At 38.0% G+C, this 25,316-nt stretch overlaps 1 protein-coding gene across 3 annotated transcripts in view; it reads left to right on the plus strand.

Moving 5' to 3' along the window:
* fstl5 (follistatin-like 5) overlaps nt 1-25,316 on the plus strand; it is a 196,811-nt gene that overhangs the window by 55,073 nt on the left and 116,422 nt on the right. For all 3 annotated transcript variants that reach the window (XM_005919390.2, XM_014332737.2, XM_005919391.2), the window contains exon 4: nt 17,081-17,329. In XM_005919390.2, the coding sequence (XP_005919452.1) occupies nt 17,081-17,329 (249 nt within the window). The remainder of the gene's footprint in view (nt 1-17,080; nt 17,330-25,316) is intronic.

Genomic DNA, 25,316 nt, shown 5'->3' on the forward strand with positions numbered 1-25,316 from the left:
TCCAGCCCTTTGGTAAATTGCATTTAACTTTAAATTAGTGCTATTTTATGTTGGTATCTTGTTTAATTCAAATGATTTATCTTTAAATGCTGCACACTCAGAATAAACAATCTGGCAAAAGTTGAGGTTTCTTAAAGTTTCTTAATTGTTTTGTGTCGTTTTTTTTTTTTCTGTGAAAGCACATTTGTCTTGTGCTACACATATCAAATTGCTTAGCATACTGGAACATCTTAAATGGAACAAACACATTACTTGTGTGATATGAGAAAGGTCGATTTTGTCATGGGGAGAAAAAACATATCCGAAATTAGCTTGATTTTAAAATGGCTTTCTACAGCACCCTGGTATTTCATCCTACATGCTTGTTAATTGCGCTCACCTGGCGTTCCAGGTGTAAGTTAGTTCCTAATTAGATGACTAAGATGTAAACCAGCAGGACTCAGCATAGTGTGAACCACTCAAATGTTTCCTGCTGAGGTACAGACGTCTAATGAGCTACTACCCAGGAAAACACATTGGCTGTTCTAGGCCATAAGAATAGCATTTATGAGCCATATCCTAGTATACTGTTATGGCATGTAATTTATTTTCTGGTCTTTGAATTGCTTAATGAACTTTCAAAGAACGTTAAACTGCTTATTTGAAAATAATAACAGACACAGGGTAAAAAAAAGAGTGATGGGTGTCATGGCGATCATCAGTGCTGCTGCCAAAGGAAGCATAACGTGCTGCACACTTAGCAAGATCAACAATATTACCATCAAAAGTCATCTTGAGTGTATAAATGACTCCCTGGATGTTGATACCCATAATTTTTGGCAAACCATATCCTGAATATGTAGAATTAAATGGAGTGAGACGAATCTAATTGAGATTCATCAATAATTCTTAGTGATCTGCATGAACCCATGCTACTTACAGCGGATAATGATGAAGGCTTGGCAATAGCGGTGCTTCTTTTTCCATCTGAAGGTCAACACAGTAATCATAGGAAGAGATATTATCCTGAAGGTCGGTTCCGGCTTTCAGCCTAGATTAACTTTAATGTTCCTTTTATGTGAATGGCATAACTGCAACAGTGCCCAAACATGTAAAAAAATATATATACTTGACCCATTTAGGTATAACTTTTTTTTTTTATTGTTTTTTTTTTAAGTTCTCACCCAGCTTTGTTCCATTGTACTCAACATAATCTCAGAGCAGTGACAGGCAGTCTTTATATGCAACAGTGTGCTTGTGTTAAACAGCTAAGGTCTTCTAACACACTCGGTTCCCAAATTAGCTTTCAGGTGTTATTTTGTCTTTCTCTGCTAATTTCATCACATGCAGATTGAGATAAGAAGTTGATGTGAGTGAGAGTACACTGGACTTGTATGATTTTAGTTCGATTTAGCTGCAGTTTATTTGACAAAAACACCCACATTTGTTTTTCTTCTGATTCTAGAAATTTCACAAACTGACTTGTTGCACCTTATTACAGTGCATGCAAATTCACTCAAATCCAGTGAGTTTTGTTTTTATAGCATACCAGAAGATGGTAAAGATGGTAAATAGGAGAGGTACCTACTAGAAAGCTGTAGCGTTTGTTACAGTGACCAACTGTCTGCTAGAAATGGCCATAATCTTGGGGCTTTTTAAGAGTTGATGTAAAGTCAAAGTCTTTGCTGTTTCTCTACAGCTTATATTACTACTGTGTCATATATGGATTTTAAGATAAGCAGAAGAGAATAGTTAAGAATAGAAGCAAGCAATGAAAGGCGTTCTTTTTCTGTTTTAACTTCTAAGGGAGTTGTCATCAGAGTTTGTGCTGGACAACAACTCATCAGATGGTTGGTAAAAAAGCAGATGAATTTTTAAAAATACATGAAGTCATCAGTCTGTATAGTGATTTGCAGTGAGCATGCCTGCTGCTTCGTTGTATTAAAAACAAACAAACTAAAAAAAACAAGTTTTTGTCTTTATCAGGTGCTCTTTCCATATTTTCCTTACAGTGGTTCCTAGTATTTGTTATTGAAGTGCAATAGTTGGCAATTGGTGTGCTCATGCAGTAATGTTTTAACTCTTGATTTTTTTTGTATGCTTTTATTATTATTTCAGAGTCTGTGAAATTGCATTTTCCTTTCCTTTGATCGTGAGTTGTTGCCGCAAATCCAAAATAAATTAGCAAGGCAGAGCTAGACAGGGGTAGAAAACAGCCATAGTCATATGCATTAACATTACAAAGCCTGTTTTAGTTTAGACTAGGATTACTTCTGGTTGGTACATCAACTAAATTCTATTCTGAAGACTCAGCTTAACAGTTAGGTCTAATAAATACAACTCAGTCCTCCTGGTCGCTGGTCTTCGGTGAATGGTAGTACATACACTAAGCTGGAAATATCCAGCTTTGGGAAAGAAGAACTCTTACTCCTGTTTTATTGTTCAGCATAGAAAGCTGTTTCTTGATTTTGAAGAGTTCGCCTTTTCGGTTTGATAGTTTCTTCACAAAATATGTCAAAATTATTTGGTGCAAGTAGTAAGAGTCAGGTTTGTATTACAGTCAATATAAACAGAAACATTTCTTTTTGTATCTCCTTTTGTATGAGAGAGACGTGTTAATCTCTCTCCACTAAAATATTACCTTAAATGTCAGGAGTACGTGTAATGCTTTGAGCAAGAACATTTTACATTGGACTGAATTTACTTAAACAGTTTTTATCTTTGTATGTCAATATTTCACCCAGAGATATAGTAATGCAGAATCAGCCATACAAAGTTCATGAGAGAGAGAGGAAGAGGGAGAGAGAAATGAGGTCTGAAAAGGAAAGCTGCTTGTCTTTTTGTTTGCCCACCATCCAGCCCTCTGTAATGTGAAGTAGTAATGGGAGTAGCGCAGGGTGCTTACAATTAGGCGGCAATCTCTGATAAATGGGGTTGTTGGTGGAAACGCTCTCAGTGCTGCATCCTGATGTGGACAGACTGAGAGAGGAGTCTGGCCCACGTTCAGTCATTAGGCCAGGGAATGAAATGGGACGGAAAGTTGCCAAGTGGTTACCAGGTGCTCTCATCCACTCTTACACGTGCACTCAGCCAGGAACCAGCACACATACAGATACTATAAGTGCCTAAAAGTAACACACTTCTCTTAGTATTGTCCCTGAAATTGAATGCTTTTTCTTTTGGTCTTTTTCACATTTCACACATTTCACATTCACAGCACAATTTGCATAACATTGATGAAGGTATACATCCTAAAATGAAAATGTAATGAGTATGGTCACTGAATAAAAACAGGTGCACATTAGAGTGATGGCTATCTAGGCTATCTATCTTTTCTTTCTTTTTTTATTCTTTTAAGTGTGCATCATCATCATAAGTGGAACTGGGGTTGCTGCATTTGTGTCTCTCTGTGTTTGTGTAGCTATTTGGCTGTAAAGAGTGATTTTGGGTATGCAGCCTATGCAAACGTGCTTGCCTCTGGTCCACCGAAACGCCAGAAGCACTTACTTCGGTGTTGACAGGAAGGGAGTGAAAACAGAGGTTACCATGAAAAAGGAGAAACATGATAAAATATTCAGTGGTCACATAAGCAGCATTAAAAGCATTGTTTTTCACACCCAGTACACGTCAATCCAAAGATTTCTTTTGTGTGTATAGCGAATTAGGACTTTTCTGCATGCTAAACTAAATAACCAACAACAGCACAAGAACACGGAATAACAAACAGACCATTTTTTTCCAGATATTTTTGAAATTTCCCGCTGGTAAGAGTACCCACCTATCACAAAGGTCTTGGTTCTCGACAAAGGCTGTGTAATCGCAGCTAGTCAATTAGCATGGAGGTCTGTTGGTTCTCTCTGTTGCTGCATTCAGTAACTATAAAGGTGGATAAAAATGGAGGAAAAAGAGACCAGACATCCACAAGGAAACCTTGCAAGTCAGTAAAGAGGTTTTGTAGAAGATTTGTAGCATAATTTTCATAAAACAATATTTGTCCCTATATTTGAACAACATTTGCAATTATTATAAGTGTTGAATCTCAAAATGAACTGGTGCAATTTCTACATAAACAGTGCAAGTTTTTTTCTGTATTAATTAAAAACCATGCGGGGGGAAAAAGGAGATTTGATGTTTTCATTCATAAAGAGTCTGTTTTCCTTTTGACAGTGTGGTTTGATTAATTTACAGTCCTTCAAAGCAGTGAAAGTCTTTTTAAAAAATCTATTGTAGGGGTGGGGATTCTTTGATTAGCCTCTGCTGAGCAGCTGTGATGTATACCTTTGTACACTGTTGACAAGCTGGGGAATATTTCATGTGAAGTTTAGTCATATAATTTTAATTTGTATTTACACTATGTCCTTTGTACTCTGCAAAGTGGTTTGTGATGAATATGTTAGACAGCATTTTATGAATAAGTTGAACGTGAGTTGACTTCGGTGCTCTTTTAGATTTCATAAACACGAAGCACAGTCTATTCATGTGCTGTCAGTTGTGTTTGTAGAGGGCGACAAGATAGATGTTGAGTAGTAAACACCCCCGTCTGTATCTCCGTCCTTTTACCTGAACTGAAAATGTCCCTGTCTTGTTTAGACGTAATGCTTTTTCCCCCCTGCAGAATTTCTGTATCTAACAAGTTTTCATAGTATGTGATAATTCAAGGTACACCAGAGCGTATTTTGCAGCTATTCTTGTCAGCACGTAGTGGCTTTGACCCTTGCACTTTCTACTCTGGCTGCTTTTACTGTTAAAGAGGAAATTGGATTTCACTGTTCGGTTGTCTCGTATAAGAGTTAAATGTCGAAAATGTGAATGCAAACGCTTTCTCTTGAACATAACTGTTATATATATATTTTTTATACGGCACTTAGAGATGCAGAGGTTGGCAGGGTTTCAGATCAGCAGGTTGCAGAGCTCAGCTTTTATTAAAATGGAATAGGCTTTCCCCTTTATAAATGATTTTAAGGATTTGTCCTCCGTTCCTTGTTGAGTCAGACTAGATTGAATTTATCAAACAGAACATGGGAAATTAAATTTAGGAATATATAGTCCAACCATGTAACAGTATGAAACAGAGTTATATGTTGACCTGCAGTCACACAGTGAGTAAAATGATAAAAATGGAAACATAAGAAGTGACAATGTTTTTTATTTTTTTTCCCCAATACTTTGTCTTTGTATTTTAGTGAAAGGGCTGTGGAATGAAGTCATCGAGGTGGAAGGGAAGTCATCAATGTTTTAAACATAGTGTGTTGCTCTGCTTAAAAGGCTTGAAAAAGCTCTTATACCTCAAATAGATACTCATAAATAGTTCAAGAGTTGTTTATGCCACCAGGAGTAAAAGTGTTGTCACAATGTTGCAATTAGCATTTGGTAGGGGAAGAAGTGCATTTCAGCAGGTGATAACACAACACCTTAACGACGCTGATGGATATAGGTCTTTGAGCAGGTCGTTACCTTTGGGGCTGACAGAAACAAGTCTTTGACGTGCCATGTGTAAAGCCGAAGATAACAATGCTGTAACAGCCTGCCTTTTTGACACCTTTTATCACCAGAAAACAATTTGTAAACGAATGGGAAACCATGCCAAATGTACTTCCAGTGTAGTTAATGCATCTGTCTCTATACACCTAGACAAATTTGTAGTTTGTGGAAGAAGGAAGACAAAAAACAAGAGAACAACTTTAAATCTGATTCTGATATTTCAAAACCCAGGAGCTTTCTAAATTGACAGTGTTCTGGTGAAAAATTGATAATTATGCACATTTACATTCATATCAATTTTGAGCTGTATAAGCTGTTCATTATCTGCAAGAGCTGATTTTAAACATATTGATATAGTGTGTATTTTAAGTAAACCCTTAAGTAGCTAAATATAGAAGGGAGAAAATATAATTCAAGCTTTATTTTCTTATGGAGTGCATCTTTTTGCGCTGCATGTGTTTTATAGTACTGGGAATTTTTATTTACCCAGCCTTCCTTAGCTTCCTCACGAAGCTAACTCCTGGCCACTGAGAGCATAGGTGTGTCTATTGCAGGACAGGTCCTCTGACAGTTGGACACTGAGGAAGTTTAAACTGGAGACCCTCTTGATATATAGTGAGTTATGGTCTGTTCTCGTGGACCTTCTGGAGTCCATTGTTCTGGAACAAACTGTTGTCAGAAGCCCAGACTGCCAGTGTAACCAGCCTCTTCTTTTTACCTTTTAAACTGATGTTTGTTCACTTATGAAATGTGGAGATAATCCATCGATCCATTCTCATCTACTCATCCTTGTCAGGGTCACGGGAGCACTGGAGTCTATTCCAGCTACCAAGGGGAAGGTTACACCATGGACAGGTCACCAATCTGCGGGGCTAACACAGATTGAAAGACTATCATTCACATTTACACCTATGGGCAGTCACCATTTAACCAAATGAGAGATGATGAGAGATGAAATTGCCTTTATTTGTCAGTTGCAGGTCTTTTGCCCACAACCGAGATGACAGACCTTGCCGACCGTACATACAATACACAAACATCACATTGGGGAGACAGGTCAGGCTAGGTAGCGAGGAAAAAAAACATCGAAATGTGTAACACAAAAGGATAATGCACAGATGTCAACACACCATAGCACAATAAAACACAGACAAGCAACATGGGAAAGTGTTCCAGTGTGTACATCTGATCTGGGACCGCTGCAATCTTCGACTGCGCCTCCAGCTGACCCGATGTCCACATCAGAGGGGAGGTAAGCGTTGGAGGTGGCGTTGGATCCGGGGTAGGGAGGGTGATGCGTCAGTGAGTGCTTATCAGTATCAGTATGTGTGTGCGTGTCCATAGTTCAGCTGAGACAGTGTCCTTCACCCTGCCAGGCTAAGTAAACAGTCTTCCAGCCAACCCAGGTGTCCATGTCACTGGACTGAGAGAGAAGCTGGAGTACCTAGAGAGAGCCCACACAAACACAAGGAGAACATGCAGAATCCTCAGATGACGAAGTCGAACTCAGGACCTTCTTGTTGTGAGGCAACAGTGCTAACCACTGCACCACCATGCTGCTTTAGTAAATCATTTAGCACCGAATGTGAAGGGGGTCGCAGTGACCACACTTAACACCTTTTCCTGGCAGAAGATTCATTTTTGAATAAAGAGACAAGTTTGCGAGCTTAACAAACACATCGGAAATTGAGCCTGAAATGAATTTATCTGGAAATTCTTTCTACCAATAGAAAGAATTCAAAATTCTTTCTATTGGTTAAGGTTCCTGTCTTTAGGTGAAAATTATTCACCAGTTGTTTTAAAATGAAATCTCCAAGACTATGCATGCCTCCGGCTCAGGATGGCTGAAAATAAATCATGCTTAGTGCCATTAAATGTCCTTCTCCATAAATATGTCACAAATAATGCATTGTCAACAAATTGGTGACATTCAGGAAATTGCTGTTCCTGAGACGCTGCTAATGGTCAGACTTACATGCAACCATTGTTTGAGAAAAAACGGCAGGTAATGGCAGACTGGATGATGTCAGATGTTTAACCGTGAATATGTTACACCTTTTCTTTGCATGACAACAGGTTGGCTAAAAATACACTTTGCTGCTGCCGCTGCTAATGTGCACGCTTGTGCCTTCCAGTATTCGCAGCGCTCCACTTAAGAACTTGCTCACCGTCTGAGATTTCAGATAACTTATTTGCACAAAGTGTCAGTTGGTGTGAGGGACTGTGACATTGTTTATGCGCAAGTAAAGTTTTAAGATTGTTGTAGTTGTTGTTTATTCCAATTTGCATCTCCTTTTTCTTATTCATGGACCTTGTGGGCCAGCTAAACTCTGCACTGTGTGAGCTTAGCGCCTGACTGTTGTTTACCACGCTTCGCTCTCTCCCTCAGGACTCGGAGCTGTTGTAATGGAAAACATCAGATACAGGTACTACAGCAACAGTTTGAGTTTACAAAGAGAATAGAAAGCATTCGCAAAAAAAAAAAAAAAAAAAGAGGTACGGAGATGCCTGTCCAAGGAAAAAATATGCTTCAAAATGATATTGCTTAAATGGATGTCTGTGTGTGTGTTTTTTGTTTGTTTGTTTGAGTCAGCATCAGGAACAGAGTTATGAGAAGCTTGAATGGCTTTACAAAGAGTGCAGGTTGTTACACTTTGGGGAAGACAATTTCCATAACACTACTGGGTTTTTTGTGGTTTTAAAGCTTGTCTTTTGGTGCCATAGCAATGCTTTGATCCATCTGCAAAGACAATCTGATTATGTTGGCCATGTCCAAGTACGTCTGTTATCCCTTTACACAGTGTTCACCTCGTTATGCATGCATGGAGGGATGATGCCCTTCAAATACTGCACACTGGAGTCACATCTGTCAGGACCTTGGTGTTGCTTACACGCTCTGACTAAAGGTTAATGTTTTACCTGCACAGGGCATATTTTCATTTGGTTTTTAATGAGATAATTCTGACTAATTGTCTTTGCATCTTAAGCCATTCGCCACACTGAGATTTCAAAACACAGAACTCTATCAAACAAGGTTAAGAACAAAAGTTTATTTAGCTCCCGGAAAGATTTTAAAGGTAAATGTTGAATCAGGGATTTTTTTATTTCATTTTTTTTTTTTTTAAATTTTTGATTACTTCAATATTCAGCTGCAGTTTTGCATAAACAGCTGTTGTCAGTGCCATTCTTTCAGCATATAGCAAGCATACAGCTGGTGAACTGTTAAGTAATTTCCAAGGTGACATTAAAGCTTGTCATTTTAAACAGTCAGACTCCTTTCAGGGTCCTTTCAGTCTGTGATGCAAACAGTAGTTCAGTCAATTACAATGTCCAGCTGTCCACAATAGCACTAACGTAACTTTAACTTAATAACTGTCGCTCATCAAACAATTTCAGACAACTTCTCTGCAGTTTAAAGTTACTGTAATACCTGTCACTAATTGACAATTATGCAGCTGTTATCAGTGCTAAATGCTTCATTTGCATACCATGAATATATTTGTATGTAACTTAAAAGGCTAAAACATAACATTATCCTAATATTTTAATGAATGAATAAATGACTTGCATAAAATTAACCCAAATTTTTTCTTTAATCTAATGATATCATATTTTTCCTTTATTCTTTTCTAATGTATGTTTCAATGGTGCATACTACCAATTGTGGTCAGAAGTTGAATGCAATTTTATTAATTTCTTTATACTGTTCTTTGTCCAGCGTGAAATGATTTTACATTCGAATTTTGAATAAGTGATGTTGAAGGTTCTGTAGTGTATTTTAACTTGATCATGCCAATGCCTATTAACTTCTTGTTAGGAGTCATGATTTACTGCTACTGGTAGTTTCTTTGTGTCAGCATAAAAACGATTTGTTTGACAGCACTGAATATTCAGAACAATGCTAAAGGAACTCAGTGAAGATCTGAGAATGAGAATTTTAGATTTACATAAGTTATGTAGGAAGGTCTCTTGGAGTCATTTCTAATCAACTGCAGATTTGAAAATCATCAGCACAAACAATTGTACTCAACCTGTTAAGCCCCCAGTAGTTTTCTGATCTCCTCGTCTCCTTCCTTTTGCACCCATCTTTGGGTGCGTGGGTGCTTAAGAGGTTAAATATATGTTATTTGGCTGTGAACGATTAACCACTCTGCCAAGGTCCCAAGGTGTTACTCTGAAATGAGAGGAAATTGGTTTGGATGTTCAGGAATAACCCAAAAACAGACAGATGTTTCGAGGAGGTGAGGCTTTTAAACCACTGTCAGTCATGATGATGTAACATGATCCAGGGCTGTTTTACTCCCAGTGGTCCTGGGAAATTGTCCAAAGTTGATGCAGTGACGAAGGAGGACTATTTCTAAATTCTTCAGCTTCACTCAAATTAATGGCTAGACTGTTGACACTTGAACACAGTTGAGTTCACTAACAAGTCAATGAAGCCAAACTCATCAAAACTGATTTTGAAGTAGATTGGAGAAAATCCAAAATAAAGTAAAACTGTGCACTCAATTCCTGTTTATAAAAGTCATTAAAGATTTTGCTGTTCAGGAAAAAGAACAATTCAAAGAAAAAAGTGTTTGGAAACTTTTTGTAAACTAATGTAAACTTTTGACCCAATAAATGTTACCAAAGGGTTTTTGTTTGTTTTTTAATAATCGTTCAGAGTGTGTGTTAGTAACTCTAACCTAACAGCTCAGTTTCAAGCACTTAACTCTGGCTGTGAACACAGAAGCCCCACCCACATGATTTTCAAACAGTCTGTTGATAATGGGTAACCAATCAGACAAAAGCTATTTAAATGGCGTGCAAAAAGAGCTAAATGGTTTGTTTCAAACAGAAGATAAACTTGAGGGCTGCATTAAAGCCTCAATGTAAGATAAATAGGAATTATGTTGAGCTGTGGCTCATGAAAAGCTGCTTAAGTAGAAAGCAACAATGAAAAAGATGGAACTGAAAGTGAGGATAATGGGTCTCCTTTAGTGGAGAACAAAGATGGATTAATTATAAGGCTTAGCTGAGTCAGATGTTTTAGATCAAGAACGTGGGTTGAAAAAAGCTTTGGTGATCACAAATTTTGCAAACCCCCCCCCAGTGTTTTAGTTTTACATTTTTCCTAAAATTCTTTGTACCTTGCTTTCTTTATGATGAAGACAGCTAACAAATATTATAAATCTCACAAAGGCATTGTTTCCCAGCATGTTTGACCTGATCATCAAAGGAAGCTACTTGATATAGGGCGTCTAAGATCCCTTTGCTTTTTCTTATAAACCTCATGTTGCTGCACTGTTTTGTTGCAGTCTGCATAAATATACTTTCAGTTCTCGAAACTATGCAAAAATGATCTCTGTTGGGGAGTATGTTAATGACAATTTCTGGGTTCTGACCTGCTGACTTTGGCCTTTTTGTTCTAATTTCTGCTAAAGAATTTGTGCTCACTGGTTTTGCTTAGTCAGCCTTGGCTGTGTTGACTTCACAAATATTAATTTCTCTGCTATCCAGCCTCATTCTAACTGCAGTTTAAAAAAAAAAAGGAAATTCCGGTGAGCCAGCTCACAGGAACGACTCTTTCAAACTCAAAAATTGTTGCTAAAAACTTTTATTAGCATGTGACTTTTATATAATTTACAGTCTGCTATCACCACTCACACATCATCACTATTAAGTCCACCCATATGTCAGTATCCACAGTGTCTCAAAGTGTTATTGAGTCCTTTAGCAAAACTTGCATGGTGTGGGAGTCTGTTGTCATTAGGTCAGATTTTTTCAGTTTCTCTTGTTTTCTTCCTGTTTTTAGTGTAGTAGATGCATGGAAAGAAAAGAATACCACCTAAGCTGAGGTATTGTAGCAGAAGTTGTGGTGTGTTTACAAATGACAGTTCATGTCATAGCACGTTACAATAAAAATATTGTACTACTCCGTGATAAAACAATAAGCAGAGGAGAAACAAATTGACTGGCTGCTCTGAAAAGAAGCATCAGCTGCAATGAAGTTTCACAGAGCGAGACTCATGCATTATATTTCAAGTAAACAGATTGTATTCAGCCACTGGTAGAACATGATCTATAATCTCAGTGGGTGTATACAAGACAAGTTACATTTCTACCCTAAGGGTCCCATTGAAGATTTGGCATCATGGATTTCTGTCCACATTTTGAAAAACAATAGGTCATCAATAAAGGAATTGCTGTGTACGATCCCTCATTTGTCTCTGTTGTCAGCTGATGGCCAGACAGTTGGATGTGCATACTGATAACAGATGACTCTGCCCTTCGCTGACCCTGCTGGTGACGGAGGATGCCTCGCTGTGCGACGCAAATTCACTGAATAATCATTACGCCAGTGCACCGCGGGGAATTAATAAACTAGCAAATTGACTGGCTCCAATCAGGTCACAGTGTACACACTTGTATCCCGTCTAAATCCTCTGTGACGGATAGAGCATAATGCGGGCTATGTGTGGGGGGATTGTTTGGGATATGAATGAGGCGCACCACTTTAAGTCATTTTGTTTACCCTGACGTGTGACTGCTAAAACTGAAGGCAGATATTCATGAAGGCTTCTGATTGAAAGCCTCAAAAGTGAAACTGTAGAAGTCTTTCAGCTGATTCTTCTGATGTTCTAGGAAGCTTTGAAATTATGCAGTATGTTTTTTTTTAAACATCTTTAGACTCATTGTCTTTAAATACATATAATTATACAAACTATTATCATAAAAACAAAAGCCTGAAACTATTGTGATTTCCGCTCATATCCATCTCTGTAGAAGGAGACTTTACAAAAGTAAAAGTTGTTTTTAATAAATGGAAGAATAAAGTGATGCTAACGACAAAGAATGTAATGGATCCGGTCTCAGAAGCAAAGCTATTTCTTTAATGCATTTCTATAACCATCTGCTGCGGTTGTCTGTGAATAGATGGTGTTGATCTTGGTTTCTCTGTGAATGAATCGAGCACTATACTGTCCCGCTCAAAGCTAAATATGTCATAGATTGTAATTAATGCAGTGAAGCACCTCTCTGTAGTCAATATTTATTGGTTGGTAGTGAACAGCTTGTGTGCAGTGTGAGTAAAATCTGTGCATGCTGGTCTGCTTACACCTTATTTTGTTATTTTTCTATTTTACATGACAGTTTTCCAGTTAAGTTGGGCATCCTTATGTGGAGGAAATTAAGTGAAACTTTGTGATCTACGAGTTGTGATCGTGTGCAGCTAATTTGCATTGGGTAATATGGTTCTGAGTAAATGAAATGCCTAATGCAGTATGTTCACTGGCAACTTGCCGAAATAGCTATGTAAGAAATAATCTTGCTTTAGGAGTGGATAATGGGAAGGAAAACAAAAATGCATTGACATTATATATTTTTTAGATATTCGGTGCTCTGCAGTGACAGTGGTCGGAGAGGAAATTACATTATGTGAACATTACCAGTAGAAGCCTAGTTGTTACGATAATTCTCAGGCAAAGTAGACAAAATGTAGCTCTTATTTTAATAATTAATCTACTTTTTTAATAATGCTTTGGAAGATTAATAGAGTTGATAGCTAAATATGGGTTAGAAGTCAGTTCGAGTATAGGTATGTACTAAAATCTACTCTTAAACATGAACTGGAACTAAAGTGGTAAAGACTGTAGTATTGCTAAACACCAACACTTTTATTTTCTTTGCGTTGTTCTTGATAGCTATCATGCATTCTCATTATTCCCAATACAGAAGAGAGTGTATGTAAGGGGGGTGAGTGTCTTTCTCGGCAGCAAAGAAATGCTTTGGATGTTGTTATTGACTTTTATCTTTTCTGAAACACCAATCTGCTTCACAGCTAAGTCATTTCAGCTGGTTGGAAGCCACTTAAACTTTATCAAATGCTATAGTCACAAAACAGTAACCGGAGACCATTGCATGGCCAATATTATAATGACTCTGTGCAATGAACTTACGATCTTGTCCTTTTAGAAATGGTTGCTATGAAGATGGGCATCAGAGTCTGTGACAACTTGCCATGAGTTGCCATATTAAAAGTTACTTTGATGATATAATGACAATAAGGTGTAATCAGTCATCTGTGTATGATTGGGGTCCTGCTGTACTGTCTGCATCCAGAAATTCTCATTAACTACATAGATTCAGAGTCTAGCCAAAACCTCATAGATCTGAAACAGAAAGAAAATCTCCATAAATAGCAACGTAGTTGTTAGGGAATTTAATAAAAGTATCACATTGATGATCAACAACCTTGCTTTTATATAGCAATTAAACCAGAGTACAACCAGTTGACAACTAGTGAAGTCAAGTTGGACTCATTGGTGCAGAATGACGTAAATCGATTGCAGCATGTTGGCATTCTGCCATCTGTCCGCATTTATCAATTTGATGGAATTGTTTGCAGACTTTCATCAGACTTTAAGTGATCACAATCAGTTTTAGCTCAACTGCAATTTTTAGGTTGCCTCCTGCTTTTGCAGCAGCGACCTGTGCAATCACCTTGCAGTCTCAATATCTGGGGGAAGAGTTGGTCGCTGCAACTACTTGGTCATTGAATGTGAAATTTTTTTTGCATCCGCAAATTCTTTTTGTGGGGTTTCCTATGAGTTGCAGTGAGATTACTGTCTTATTTGTATTTGAGTAGGACTGAGCCAAAAAACAAAATTGCCTCAAATGAAAATTAGATGTAGTTTTAAAAACTATGATTAAAAACCCAGAACAAGAGCAGATTCTCAGAATTGAAAAATGTTTCTATCGATCACATAAAACATTTTTAAAAAATGTCATCTGTTATGAGAACAATTTCCATTTAATTTCATGTTGAATATTTGAGGAATTTCTCCAGCTCTCTGATAAAGCTGGAGAAAATAGAAAATAAATAACTACAAAAAAGGAAGATACAGCTTGTTGTGACACATAGTCTCTTATAGTGTAAGGGCCTCGATAGGGAAGTACATCAATCAAACAACTGTATCACTATTGGCTCTTCTGTATTGTGTGTGTGTGTTTGTGTGTTTTCATAGTCATAAAGCCAGTTCCACCTCTTTAATATGCACAAGGCATGTTGCGATTGTGTTCATTAAAACAGAATTCATGACACTCCTCCATAAGGCTGTTTGCCATGGTGGGCTTTCATTCATTAACACCAGTTGGTGGTCTGTATGAAGGTGTGTGTGTGTTTAAATATGTATGTGTTCTTTTTATTTATTTTGTTTTTTTTATTTTATATTTTATTACAGCCTTTATGATGTCCCTTTTGTCATGTGAAAGAAAAAGGTTGAACTATATTTGCAGGGTAGTGTTATTACTTTGGTAGTTTTTAAATAAGGGTACACTAAGGCCTATAAATACAGTGACCTTTTCTCTATTGGAGTAGGTAGTGGACAAAGCTATAATCATTTTCCGTGTAGTCATTGCCTGACTTCCCTTACGTTCATCAGGGTGCAGCCTTGAGAGGTATGATTGAGGTTATTTTTTTCATTTTTTTTCCTTCTGCGCTCAACATACCCCTCCGCCTCTTGTGGACTATTCCAAAGGGCAATGTAAGAGCGGGCAGGCTGCTATTAGAAAGCCAATATATTTGATATGGTTCATGGGTTACTGTACGGACTGATCTGTGGCCTGTCAAGTCATGTTAGTGTTCATACAGGTTGAAAAGGCAGACCACAGAGAAAATCACACTAATCTTGCTCTCATAAAACCCCTTGTAAATGAAGTCATCCTCACAAATCACACAGCTTCATGATTTTATTTATGTTTGCTGCTGAATCACCATATAAGCTGTGATGTTTGGCTCTCTTATTACGTCTTTTCCTCCTTTTTCCCCTCCTCCACACAGTGGTCAGAGATCAGGGTTTGTTGCAGAACTGCAACCTTATAGTCTTCCAGAAATAAATCTGTTACTCAAGGACACCTTTCACACATACGGTTTTTGGTTATTTTTTCATTTTAAATCCTCAATTCCTTAACCCTAGAATTCAATGAATACTGAATGACATTGTAGCCCTTGCTATTTTAAGGGTCACTTTATTTGAAAATACATTGGTTACTGCAAAATACAAGCTGCTCCATCTCTTCTGGTCATTCAGTTCCCACTTGCAGCAAGGTGGAGGTACTGCACATGTACACTGAGGGGCACATTGACCTTGTAAACAAACCCTCTCCTTGTGGTTTCCAATCAAAGTTATTATAGTTTTGTATTTTTCATGAGTTTTTATTCATATTTAATTTCAAATTTTTTCTTTCAATCCATTTTTAATTTGTTAGTTTCAAGAGTGGGTCCATTTAATATTTATTGTTTGAAATATTTAGTTTTAGTTAGTTTAGTTTAAGCTTTCAATTTATTATGATATGGTTAGTGTTTGGCATGGCAAAATGTTTTACGTTCAGACAAACACTGATGCCTTAACGTACTGGACTTGTAAAAGTCATGCTTGTATTTTGTGCATAAAAATAATTTTCAGACTCACCTCTTCTTAATGCAGCCATTGACATGCTCATCTGTAATGGCTTTCACAGTACAAAAACCTGTCCTGTAAACATGTCAAGTGCCAGTAAACATCTGGACCAAAGCCTCCTCATCCTTGTTCTGTTTTTTTACCATTTAAGTTTAGTTTAGTTTTAAGTATACTGACCTTGTTTCTAACCTTGTTTGTCAACTTAATTGGTAGGGAGCAGTTAATTCATTTAGGGACTTTTTCTTAAACAGTTCATAATTTATTTTAAATGACTCTCATTGTTCCTGTTCTTGTTCTTTTGCACAGTTATAGTTACATTCTCTCTTGAACCTCTGTGCACATGTATGTTGAGTTTTGCCTAAGAAGGAAGCACACAGGGAAAATTTCCCATTATGATAACCTTAAATCAAAAATTTGAAACGAGTTTGTGTAAAGGATATTGATCTTTGTCAGGTAGCTCTTGCACTTTTGCCAATGTTAGATGTTAGCTTAGATAGGCCACGCTGAAAAAGGTTTAGCCTAGGTAGTAGACCAAGATCATAGAAACCATCAAAAGACCATAGAAATTCTGTAGCTTGTATTGACGACAATGAAAATATTCATTAGTGAAGCAAAGACGGTGAATCCCAAATTTATAGAACTGCACTGTTTTCTTGTCACATTCCTAGGCTCATAAAATATTTGAAACCTCAAAGCAGAGAAGTGGAATTAAAGAGCTGCTGGATCCATTCACCATAAGGGTGGAGTCTTTGAACTACTAAAGTTAACTGATTGATTGATTGACTGATTGATTGTTATTGTAAATATGCTTGTCTAGTTAATCATTTTCTTTCATCAGTCCACTCAGTGGGAGGTTTTCAGGACACATGGGTGTAAATATGAATTAAAAAAAAAGAAATGTATTTCTTTGCTTTTTCCTACTGTGAATGGTTTACAGTGAACTTGACTTGCATAATTTATGGATCTCACTGACTCACTCTTTGAGTTGAGAAAAACACCTTCCTGTATTGATGGGAATTCCCCGAGGGGCTAGGGGACAGGGAAAAAGCCTGAATTAGATCCAGCCCTTGACAGGAGCCTAAATCCAGGCTTTCGATTTGTGTCTGGCAGGAACCTGTTTAGATCACGAGTTAAAGTCAGACAGAAGTGTAATGCTCTACGCCCCATTGTGTGTTTTCTAGGCTTTATGGGGCACAACAGCTATCCGGGTCCATGTGAACACAAGTACTGTGGCTTGGGACGCCATTGTGTGGTCAATCATGAGACCGAACAAGGGGAGTGCAAGTGCTTGGATCACTGCAAACCACACTACAAGCCGGTGTGCGGTTCAGATGGGAAACTCTACCAGAACCATTGTGAGCTCCACCGAACCTCGTGCATCAGAGGACACAGGATTACCATCATGCACAGTGAAGAGTGCTTCTACAAAGGTAAGAAGCTTTGTGACATATTTCTCATGACAGATGTGTTTTCTAGTCCACCTTGTACCTTTAGTAATGAACAGTATATGAAGTCAAAATGGCCCCGTCACTTGCAGGATTTAACATATTTAAGTTGCCATTAGAAATACCTTTGGATACACCCACTGCTTATTGTAACAATGTTCACTTGACAGTCATCTTGGTAATACTTCTGAGAGGTTATTTGGGCAATGTTTTTTTAAAGGCAGTGCTTAAATATGGTGGTTACCTGGCGATAAAAACTGCATGTGTAGGAAACGTCTAGAAAAACTTTACACTTTATGTCTCTATCTTTGCGGTTGTGAAATTCCATCCATCCATTTTCTTCCGCTTATCTGGGGCCGGGTCGCAGGGGCAGCAGCCCAAGCAGAGAAGCCCAGACCTCCCTCTCCCCAGCCACCTCCTCCAGCTTATCCGGCAGAACACCAAGGTGTTCCCAGGCCAGCCGAGAGATATAATCTGTCCAGCGTGTGCTGGGTCTCCTCCCGGTGGGACATGCCCAGAAAACCTCGCCCAGGAGACGCCCAGGGGGCATCCTTGTCAGATGCCCAACCACCTCAGCTGGCTCCTTTCGATGTGGAGGAACAGCGGCTTTACTCTGAGCCTCTCCCGGATGGCTGAACCTCTCACCCTATCTCTAAGGGAGAGGCCAGCCACCCTTTGGAGGAAACCCATTTCCGCCGCTTGTATTCACGATTTCGTTCTTTCGGTCACGACCCACAGCTCGTGACCATAGGTGAGGGTAGGCTTAGACCGACCGGTAAATTGAGAGCTTTGCTTTTACACTCAGCTCTCTCATCCCAGACCCGGAGTGGAAATTTCCACATAGATTTCAACTGATGATTTTATGGGGTATTACAACATATAGAAATTTGTTGTTGTCATTAATATGTTCTTTCTCACAAAAATTGACTGTGAGTCAGAGTCTGTTTAACGAGCCATGGTTGGTGTAGGTAAAAATGTACACAGTAAAGCAGTTATCCAGTATGGCATCTGCATTTTCATCTTGTCATAGAGAAAATAATGATGTTGTTGAATTCATATGGGAGTTTTATACAAGCAAACATCAAAAGCAGCATAGTAATTAGCAAGATATCAGCAGAACAGTTATGGTTGTGAAAAAGATGCATGCTTTGCTTCACATTTAGATATGTCATGTCAAAATTCAAGCAGATGATGTTAAAAAAAATCTGCCTGAATAACCAAATCAAAATTAACACATTACTGAACATGCAGACATCCATGACATTTTATTTACATTTACACTACCGTATTAATACCGCATAGTGAAAGGAGCTTAACAAAGAGGACGCTACCTGAAACCAGTCATATAGCTCTCTCTGGTTTGCAAAGCACACTTTAGAGGTAGGAGCAGGTGGTAGTGCTGTTGTGTTCATATTTCCCCAGAGAAGGCTGACTGCATTCTACCATTGATTGTATAAACATACCAATTATTCTTAGTCCCCGGAAACAGGCTCTTCTCCCTTCACAATGCTAGACATCACTGAAGTAAAAGCTCCTGACACTCTGCACCTTTTCCTTTCAGGTCAAAGGGGATTGATGAAAAATCCTCACATACAGCATATGCATAATATTCATGAGAGACTGCATCTGCATTGATTTGACAGGGTTTCTCCACATACTTGTTAACTTTGAAAAGTAACTTCATAAGAGACTAGGAATGGTGCTTGGATCTATATAGTGTCGCACATGAAACTCTCTGCGGTCCTCCTTACAGAGAGTTTTGAGGACAACATTCTCGGGATGTAAAACCAAAATAAACCAAAACAAAAACAAACAGCACATCCTCCTTACCCAAGTATGCCTTCTTCCACTACTGAAATGTTCAATTTAAAGATGAACAAAGCCTAAGTGTAGGTAGGAAAACAAGCATTTACATCAATTCCTTTTATAATACAAGAGCCGGCATACAAACCATCTTAAAACTGCAGCCTCATGACTTGGAATACGTTAAGGGAGCAAAAAAGCGATGCAGGTAAGGCAGTGTTAACACTTGAGCATGCATTTTATCCTAAAAACACAAAACGGCATCTAGATCAATGATCCTCCTGTGAGTGACTGTCCTAACTAGCTTGCCACATGTGCCCTGTCCTGTCAGGCTATCCCCTCCCCACCCATCAGCATCTGTTCGGAATGCAGAGTGGGATATTTGACCAGTGTCAGGTGATCAATATCAGATCAACAAGAGCCAAAAGAAGGGGGGGAAACACAGGGTCTTTTTTTCCCTTCTTTTTTTAAACATTGCATCCTTTGTTCAGTCCGGATAGTTTTTCTTTCTGCTGTGACTGATATGTAATCAATTTCTCATCGGATAAAAGCTCCAGGGAGAGGACACAGGAGCCTGTTGGAGCGATTAGTAATCACAGTATTATTTTTCTCCTCTGCACTTTAAAATATTTAGAAATTAAACCATAAATTATATTTTTAAAAATTGTTTGTGATTTTAAACTTTACATTGGAAAACAAAGCGATTGCTTAAATGTTAGACAGCTTCAGGGAATTTGTTCTTTGTTGCAAGTACAAAAGGCAGCGTAGCAGCGAGAGGAAAGGAATAATTGAGCAAATGTAATAGGGCTTACAGCCAGATCTAGATGTAATTATGATTCAGGGATTATTAGTGGGTAAAGCAGAATGTGCCCTCAATGGCATGTTAAATATGTTACTTGATTATTTGTCCTCCAGGTAATGGGTCCAATTTATGTAGCAACAGGAAGATATATACTCATTATCATAGCATAATAATGACTTTTCCTCCCTTCTTTCAGCATTAGCTGCCTCTAAAGCGCTTGCTTGGGTCCAGACCTTTGAGACTGTGGACTGTTTCTTTTGGTGCTGTGACATAAAACAGCAGTTTCTAAAAAAGAACAGTCATCAACTTGTCGGTTGACTAACAATTAACCAATCAGAACCATGAGTGAGATTAAAGCTGTATTTAAGCTTTCATTAGTAGAGGGTCAAGTTGTGCTCTGTCACAGGGATGATTTAAATGGCCAGTTCTTACTTAAAAAAACAAACAAAACAAAACATCCCCAGATATTGTTACTGAACAGTTAATTGGGGAATGGAATTGGACTGGTGTACAGGGAGTGCAGAATTATTAGGCAAATGAGTATTTTGTCCACATCATCCTCTTCATGCATGTTGTCTTACTCCAAGCTGTACAGGCTCGAAAGCCTACTACCAATTAAGCATATTAGGTGATGTGCATCTCTGTAATGAGAAGGGGTGTGGTCTAATGACATCAACACCCTATATCAGGTGTGCATAATTATTAGGCAACGTCCTTTCCTTTGGCAAAATGGGTCAAAAGAAGGACTTGACAGGCTCAGAAAAGTCAAAAATAGTGAGATATCTTGCAGAGGGATGCAGCAGTCTCAAAATTGCAAAGCTTCTGAAGCGTGATCATCGAACAATCAAGCGTTTCATTCAAAATAGTCAACAGGGTCGCAAGAAGCGTGTGGAAAAACCAAGGCGCAAAATAACTGCCCATGAACTGAGAAAAGTCAAGCGTGCAGCTGCCAAGATGCCACTTGCCACCAGTTTGGCCATATTTCAGAGCTGCAACATCACTGGAGTGCCCAAAAGCACAAGGTGTGCAATACTCAGAGACATGGCCAAGGTAAGAAAGGCTGAAAGACGACCACCACTGAACAAGACACACAAGCTGAAACGTCAAGACTGGGCCAAGAAATATCTCAAGACTGGTTTTTCTAAGGTTTTATGGACTGATGAAATGAGAGTGAGTCTTGATGGGCCAGATGGATGGGCCCGTGGCTGGATTGGTAAAGGGCAGAGAGCTCCAGTCCGACTCAGACGCCAGCAAGGTGGAGGTGGAGTACTGGTTTGGGCTGGTATCATCAAAGATGAGCTTGTGGGGCCTTTTCGGGTTGAGGATGGAGTCAAGCTCAACTCCCAGTCCTACTGCCAGTTTCTGGAAGACACCTTCTTCAAGCAGTGGTACAGGAAGAAGTCTGCATCCTTCAAGAAAAACATGATTTTCATGCAGGACAATGCTCCATCACACGCGTCCAAGTACTCCACAGCGTGGCTGGCAAGAAAGGGTATAAAAGAAGAAAAACTAATGACATGGCCTCCTTGTTCACCTGATCTGAACCCCATTGAGAACCTGTGGTCCATCATCAAATGTGAGATTTACAAGGAGGGAAAACAGTACACCTCTCTGAACAGTGTCTGGGAGGCTGTGGTTGCTGCTGCACGCAATGTTGATGGTGAACAGATCAAAACACTGACAGAATCCATGGATGGCAGGCTTTTGAGTGTCCTTGCAAAGAAAGGTGGCTATATTGGTCGCTGATTTGTTTTTGTTTTGTTTTTGAATGTCAGAAATGTATATTTGTGAATGTGGAGATGTTATATTGGTTTCACTGGTAAAAATAAATAATTGAAATGGGTATATATTTGTTTTTTGTTAAGTTGCCTAATAATTATGCACAGTAATAGTCACCTGCACACACAGATATCCCCCTAAAATAGCTAAAACTAAAAACAAACTAAAAACTACTTCCAAAAACATTCAGCTTTGATATTAACGAGTTTTTTTGGTTCATTGAGAACATGGTTGTTGTTCAATAATAAAATTATTCCTCAAAAATACAACTTGCCTAATAATTCTGCACTCCCTGTATATGGCATTTTATCTACCACAGCATTGCAAATTTAGAATTGATAATTAAGTTTTTAAGCATCACTTACACCACTGTGCTGCAAACTGTAGTAAGGTGCACATTGTACTTCTTTTTTTGAAATTGCATAAATTCAGGCTGATATTTATTGCTTGGCTAAGAAAAATCAAGTCCCTTACCCCATGACATTATTGATTGTGCACAATGACTGAAGATCTGACAAATCTAATGTTAGACTAAAGAGTTAAAGTTACCTTATTATATACAATAAAGCTTTCATTTAGATTTGGAAGATAGCTAAGCCATTTGTGAAAAGCTTCTTTTTCTTCTTTTCTCTAATGAAGAAAGCTGTTTAAACCAAAGAATTCTTACAAAATTGGAGGGACTAATGCTAATAAACCTGCCGTGTTCGGAAACAATATACATTTTTCCTCTATTCGGTTTGTTTTTACCATAAGCAGTATATAGAAAGTCATTAGAAAAAATCAGATTATAAATCTGAATAGACAAGGAATAATGACTAACTATAGATATTGGCAAAGATATGCACTCCCTTCATGCTTCTTGGTTAACATTTTCAAGCATAATCTGTCATTCTAAAGTGAAAAGGAAAAAAATCAAGGTAAGTAGTTCACAGTTCCAATATTTGATCAATAAACAATGAATTGAAACTAAGTTTACTGGGTTCATGCTGCTAGGATCTTAGTGTTGAATTTGAGGAGCTAGTTTATGATGAACATGTTTGGTGCATATTTTTCTAAAGGCTTTTTTAAAACTGATGCTGCCCTTGTCCTTCTTTGGATGTGAATCATAGGTATTATTCAGATATGCTATATTGAATCACTGTTGTGGGCCTCCTTTAATACCAGAAGGTTTATCTTATACAGCATAAGGTGCGGTATACTGTTCAATATATTAATCTTGCTGTATTCGGTGACAATTGGCTGTTTACTTCGAAACACAATGCTATAACTGTCATGACATACGAGAGCTACTAATGCTTTGTTGGCTGGGACAAATTGGTTCATATTTTTGTTGCTGTTGGCTATACAGATGCTGATAAAATGATGACTGTCAAACAGTCATCTGCCAATCACATGCCAACACACATTTGTTAGTCTAACTATCTATATTACTTATAATAATAATAATAATAATAATGGATTGCATTTATATAGCGCTTACTTATATATTCAGTTTTCCCTTGAGTACTGTATATGGTATATGATAGTTGAGAATTAAAAAAAAATCTAAATGTTGATCTGAATATGTTCATCAGCGTTACCCATGATGCCATGGTGCCTTGATTTATTAATAGATGCTGTTAAACTGTACAGTTATTTAAATGTCATTGTGATGTCTTAATGAGACCACATATCATCAGCAGACAAGCCCAGGATCTCTTGATCACTGAAGAGATTTTGCTTCATTTTAATTTGACAGACAGACAATTAGCCCTCTAGGCCAGCTTTAACATAGAGCCATGAAAATGATTGCTTTTGAACTGACATCCATATGCATAAAAAGTTGAGTCACTCTTGGTTCTGGTCCTAGCTGGATGGATCTATGTTGGAAATGGACAGGGCTTGTCAGCCAAACATTTGCTGGGCCTTTTATCTATTATGAAAGACAGGATAAAAAATGACAGCCATGTGTTGACTGAAGCTTCTCGTTAGCACCGGGGAGAACACATGACCCCCATTTTCCTCTCACACTGCATGGCAACTTAACCAGGATCGAATCTGATTGAAAATTAAGTGGTGCACAAAAGCCTGTCCAATCTGTGGAGGGCAATGTGGGCATGAAGACGAGCAATCTCTGCAGCGAGCAATTGCCACAAGTGGAGACAATTAGGGCTACGGTTGCGCCACATCAAGCAAGTGGTTACAGTGCATTAAGTGCATCCAATTATGTGGGAGATCATACATTGAGGAAAAACTTTAGACATTCAGCTTCCAGTAAAATTCCTGCACCAGTCCTTCTTAATTTTTTATTTACTACTAACTGTATTGTTGCATTGCATCACTTACTTTGCTGTTGCATGCTGCAAGATGGATGAAGTTTTACTCTTTGATCCTGTCTGTGTTTCAGCTTTGGGGATGAACTGATGTTATTACTTGACATCATACCTGTATGAAGTGAAATGGTGTGCTGGAGACTTCTGGCAGTTGCATAACATATTGGTTTGAGCATTTTGGAAGAAGACACATTTTTTCTCTGTGATTTGATAGAGTTAGAATTATTGCCATAGGCTCAGAATATAAATGAATTCTCCATTCCTGTGAACATGTGCAAGATCATGTGGTTCAGTCCAGCGTTTTTTTTCAAGGTTATTGGATTAAAAAACAAAACAAAAATAAACCGAACAAATACATGACCATGTATCAGAGTTACAATTTTCCAGTATTTGTTAATGAACAAGATATACATTATAATTTCACACCTCCTTCTCATGCTAGAATTAGTGTCAAAATATTTTAATTGCAATACATTCTAGATGTTTAATATTGTTTTATTATATCGCCTTACCATGGTATTGTGATTGGTGATTATTGTTTTTATTCTGATGATAATCTTGAATTTTGAAGCAACTTGCTGTAATCTAGTAATTATAACAGATATTTCTTGTGTAACTTTAATTTTACCAAACGATTAATATAACATAGGCTCTCTAAATAGGATTTACGATTTACGGTTTTAGAGACTTCTTATACGGGCAGAAGTGAAACTGTCTAAAAATGACTAAAATGTCAGCTTCAAGGTTTTACACACAAGTTTCAGTTTCAGGTTTCAATATTTGGTATATCACCAAGTAATAGGCTGTGTTATATTTTCTGAATGAAGACCCAAGAGGTGGCATACATAATAAAAACAGAATTAGAAGAATTAGGCCTGAATTTACCATGTCAGAGAGGCTGTTTTAAAAGGGAAGTAACCAGTGGCTGAAAGCAGGATCATTAGTCGGATAAGACTTCCATGAAAGTTGAACCAATTTAGGTCATGGCCATGGACAATAATACCCAGTCTCATAGTCCACAGATTCAAAACATAGCAGTGAGATCAAGCAATACAAGAATGGAGTAAAAAGTATCAGCAATGCGTAAAACATCATTAAAAAGCCATGAAATAGCAGATTCCATGCTGCGGTATAATTTGAGACCACTTTGAAACACCATGACTTCAGACTTCAGACAATACAGTGCATAGATTGGTTAAAATTTGACTGATCTCTAGCACCTACATTGTTATACATACACACATGGACATAATGCTGCATGTTTAAAATATCGTTG

Source organism: Haplochromis burtoni, unplaced genomic scaffold (genome assembly GCF_018398535.1).
Source record: "Haplochromis burtoni strain Fernald_Lab_line unplaced genomic scaffold, NCSU_Asbu1 Contig_33, whole genome shotgun sequence".
NCBI classification, from domain to species: Eukaryota; Metazoa; Chordata; class Actinopteri; order Cichliformes; family Cichlidae; genus Haplochromis; species Haplochromis burtoni.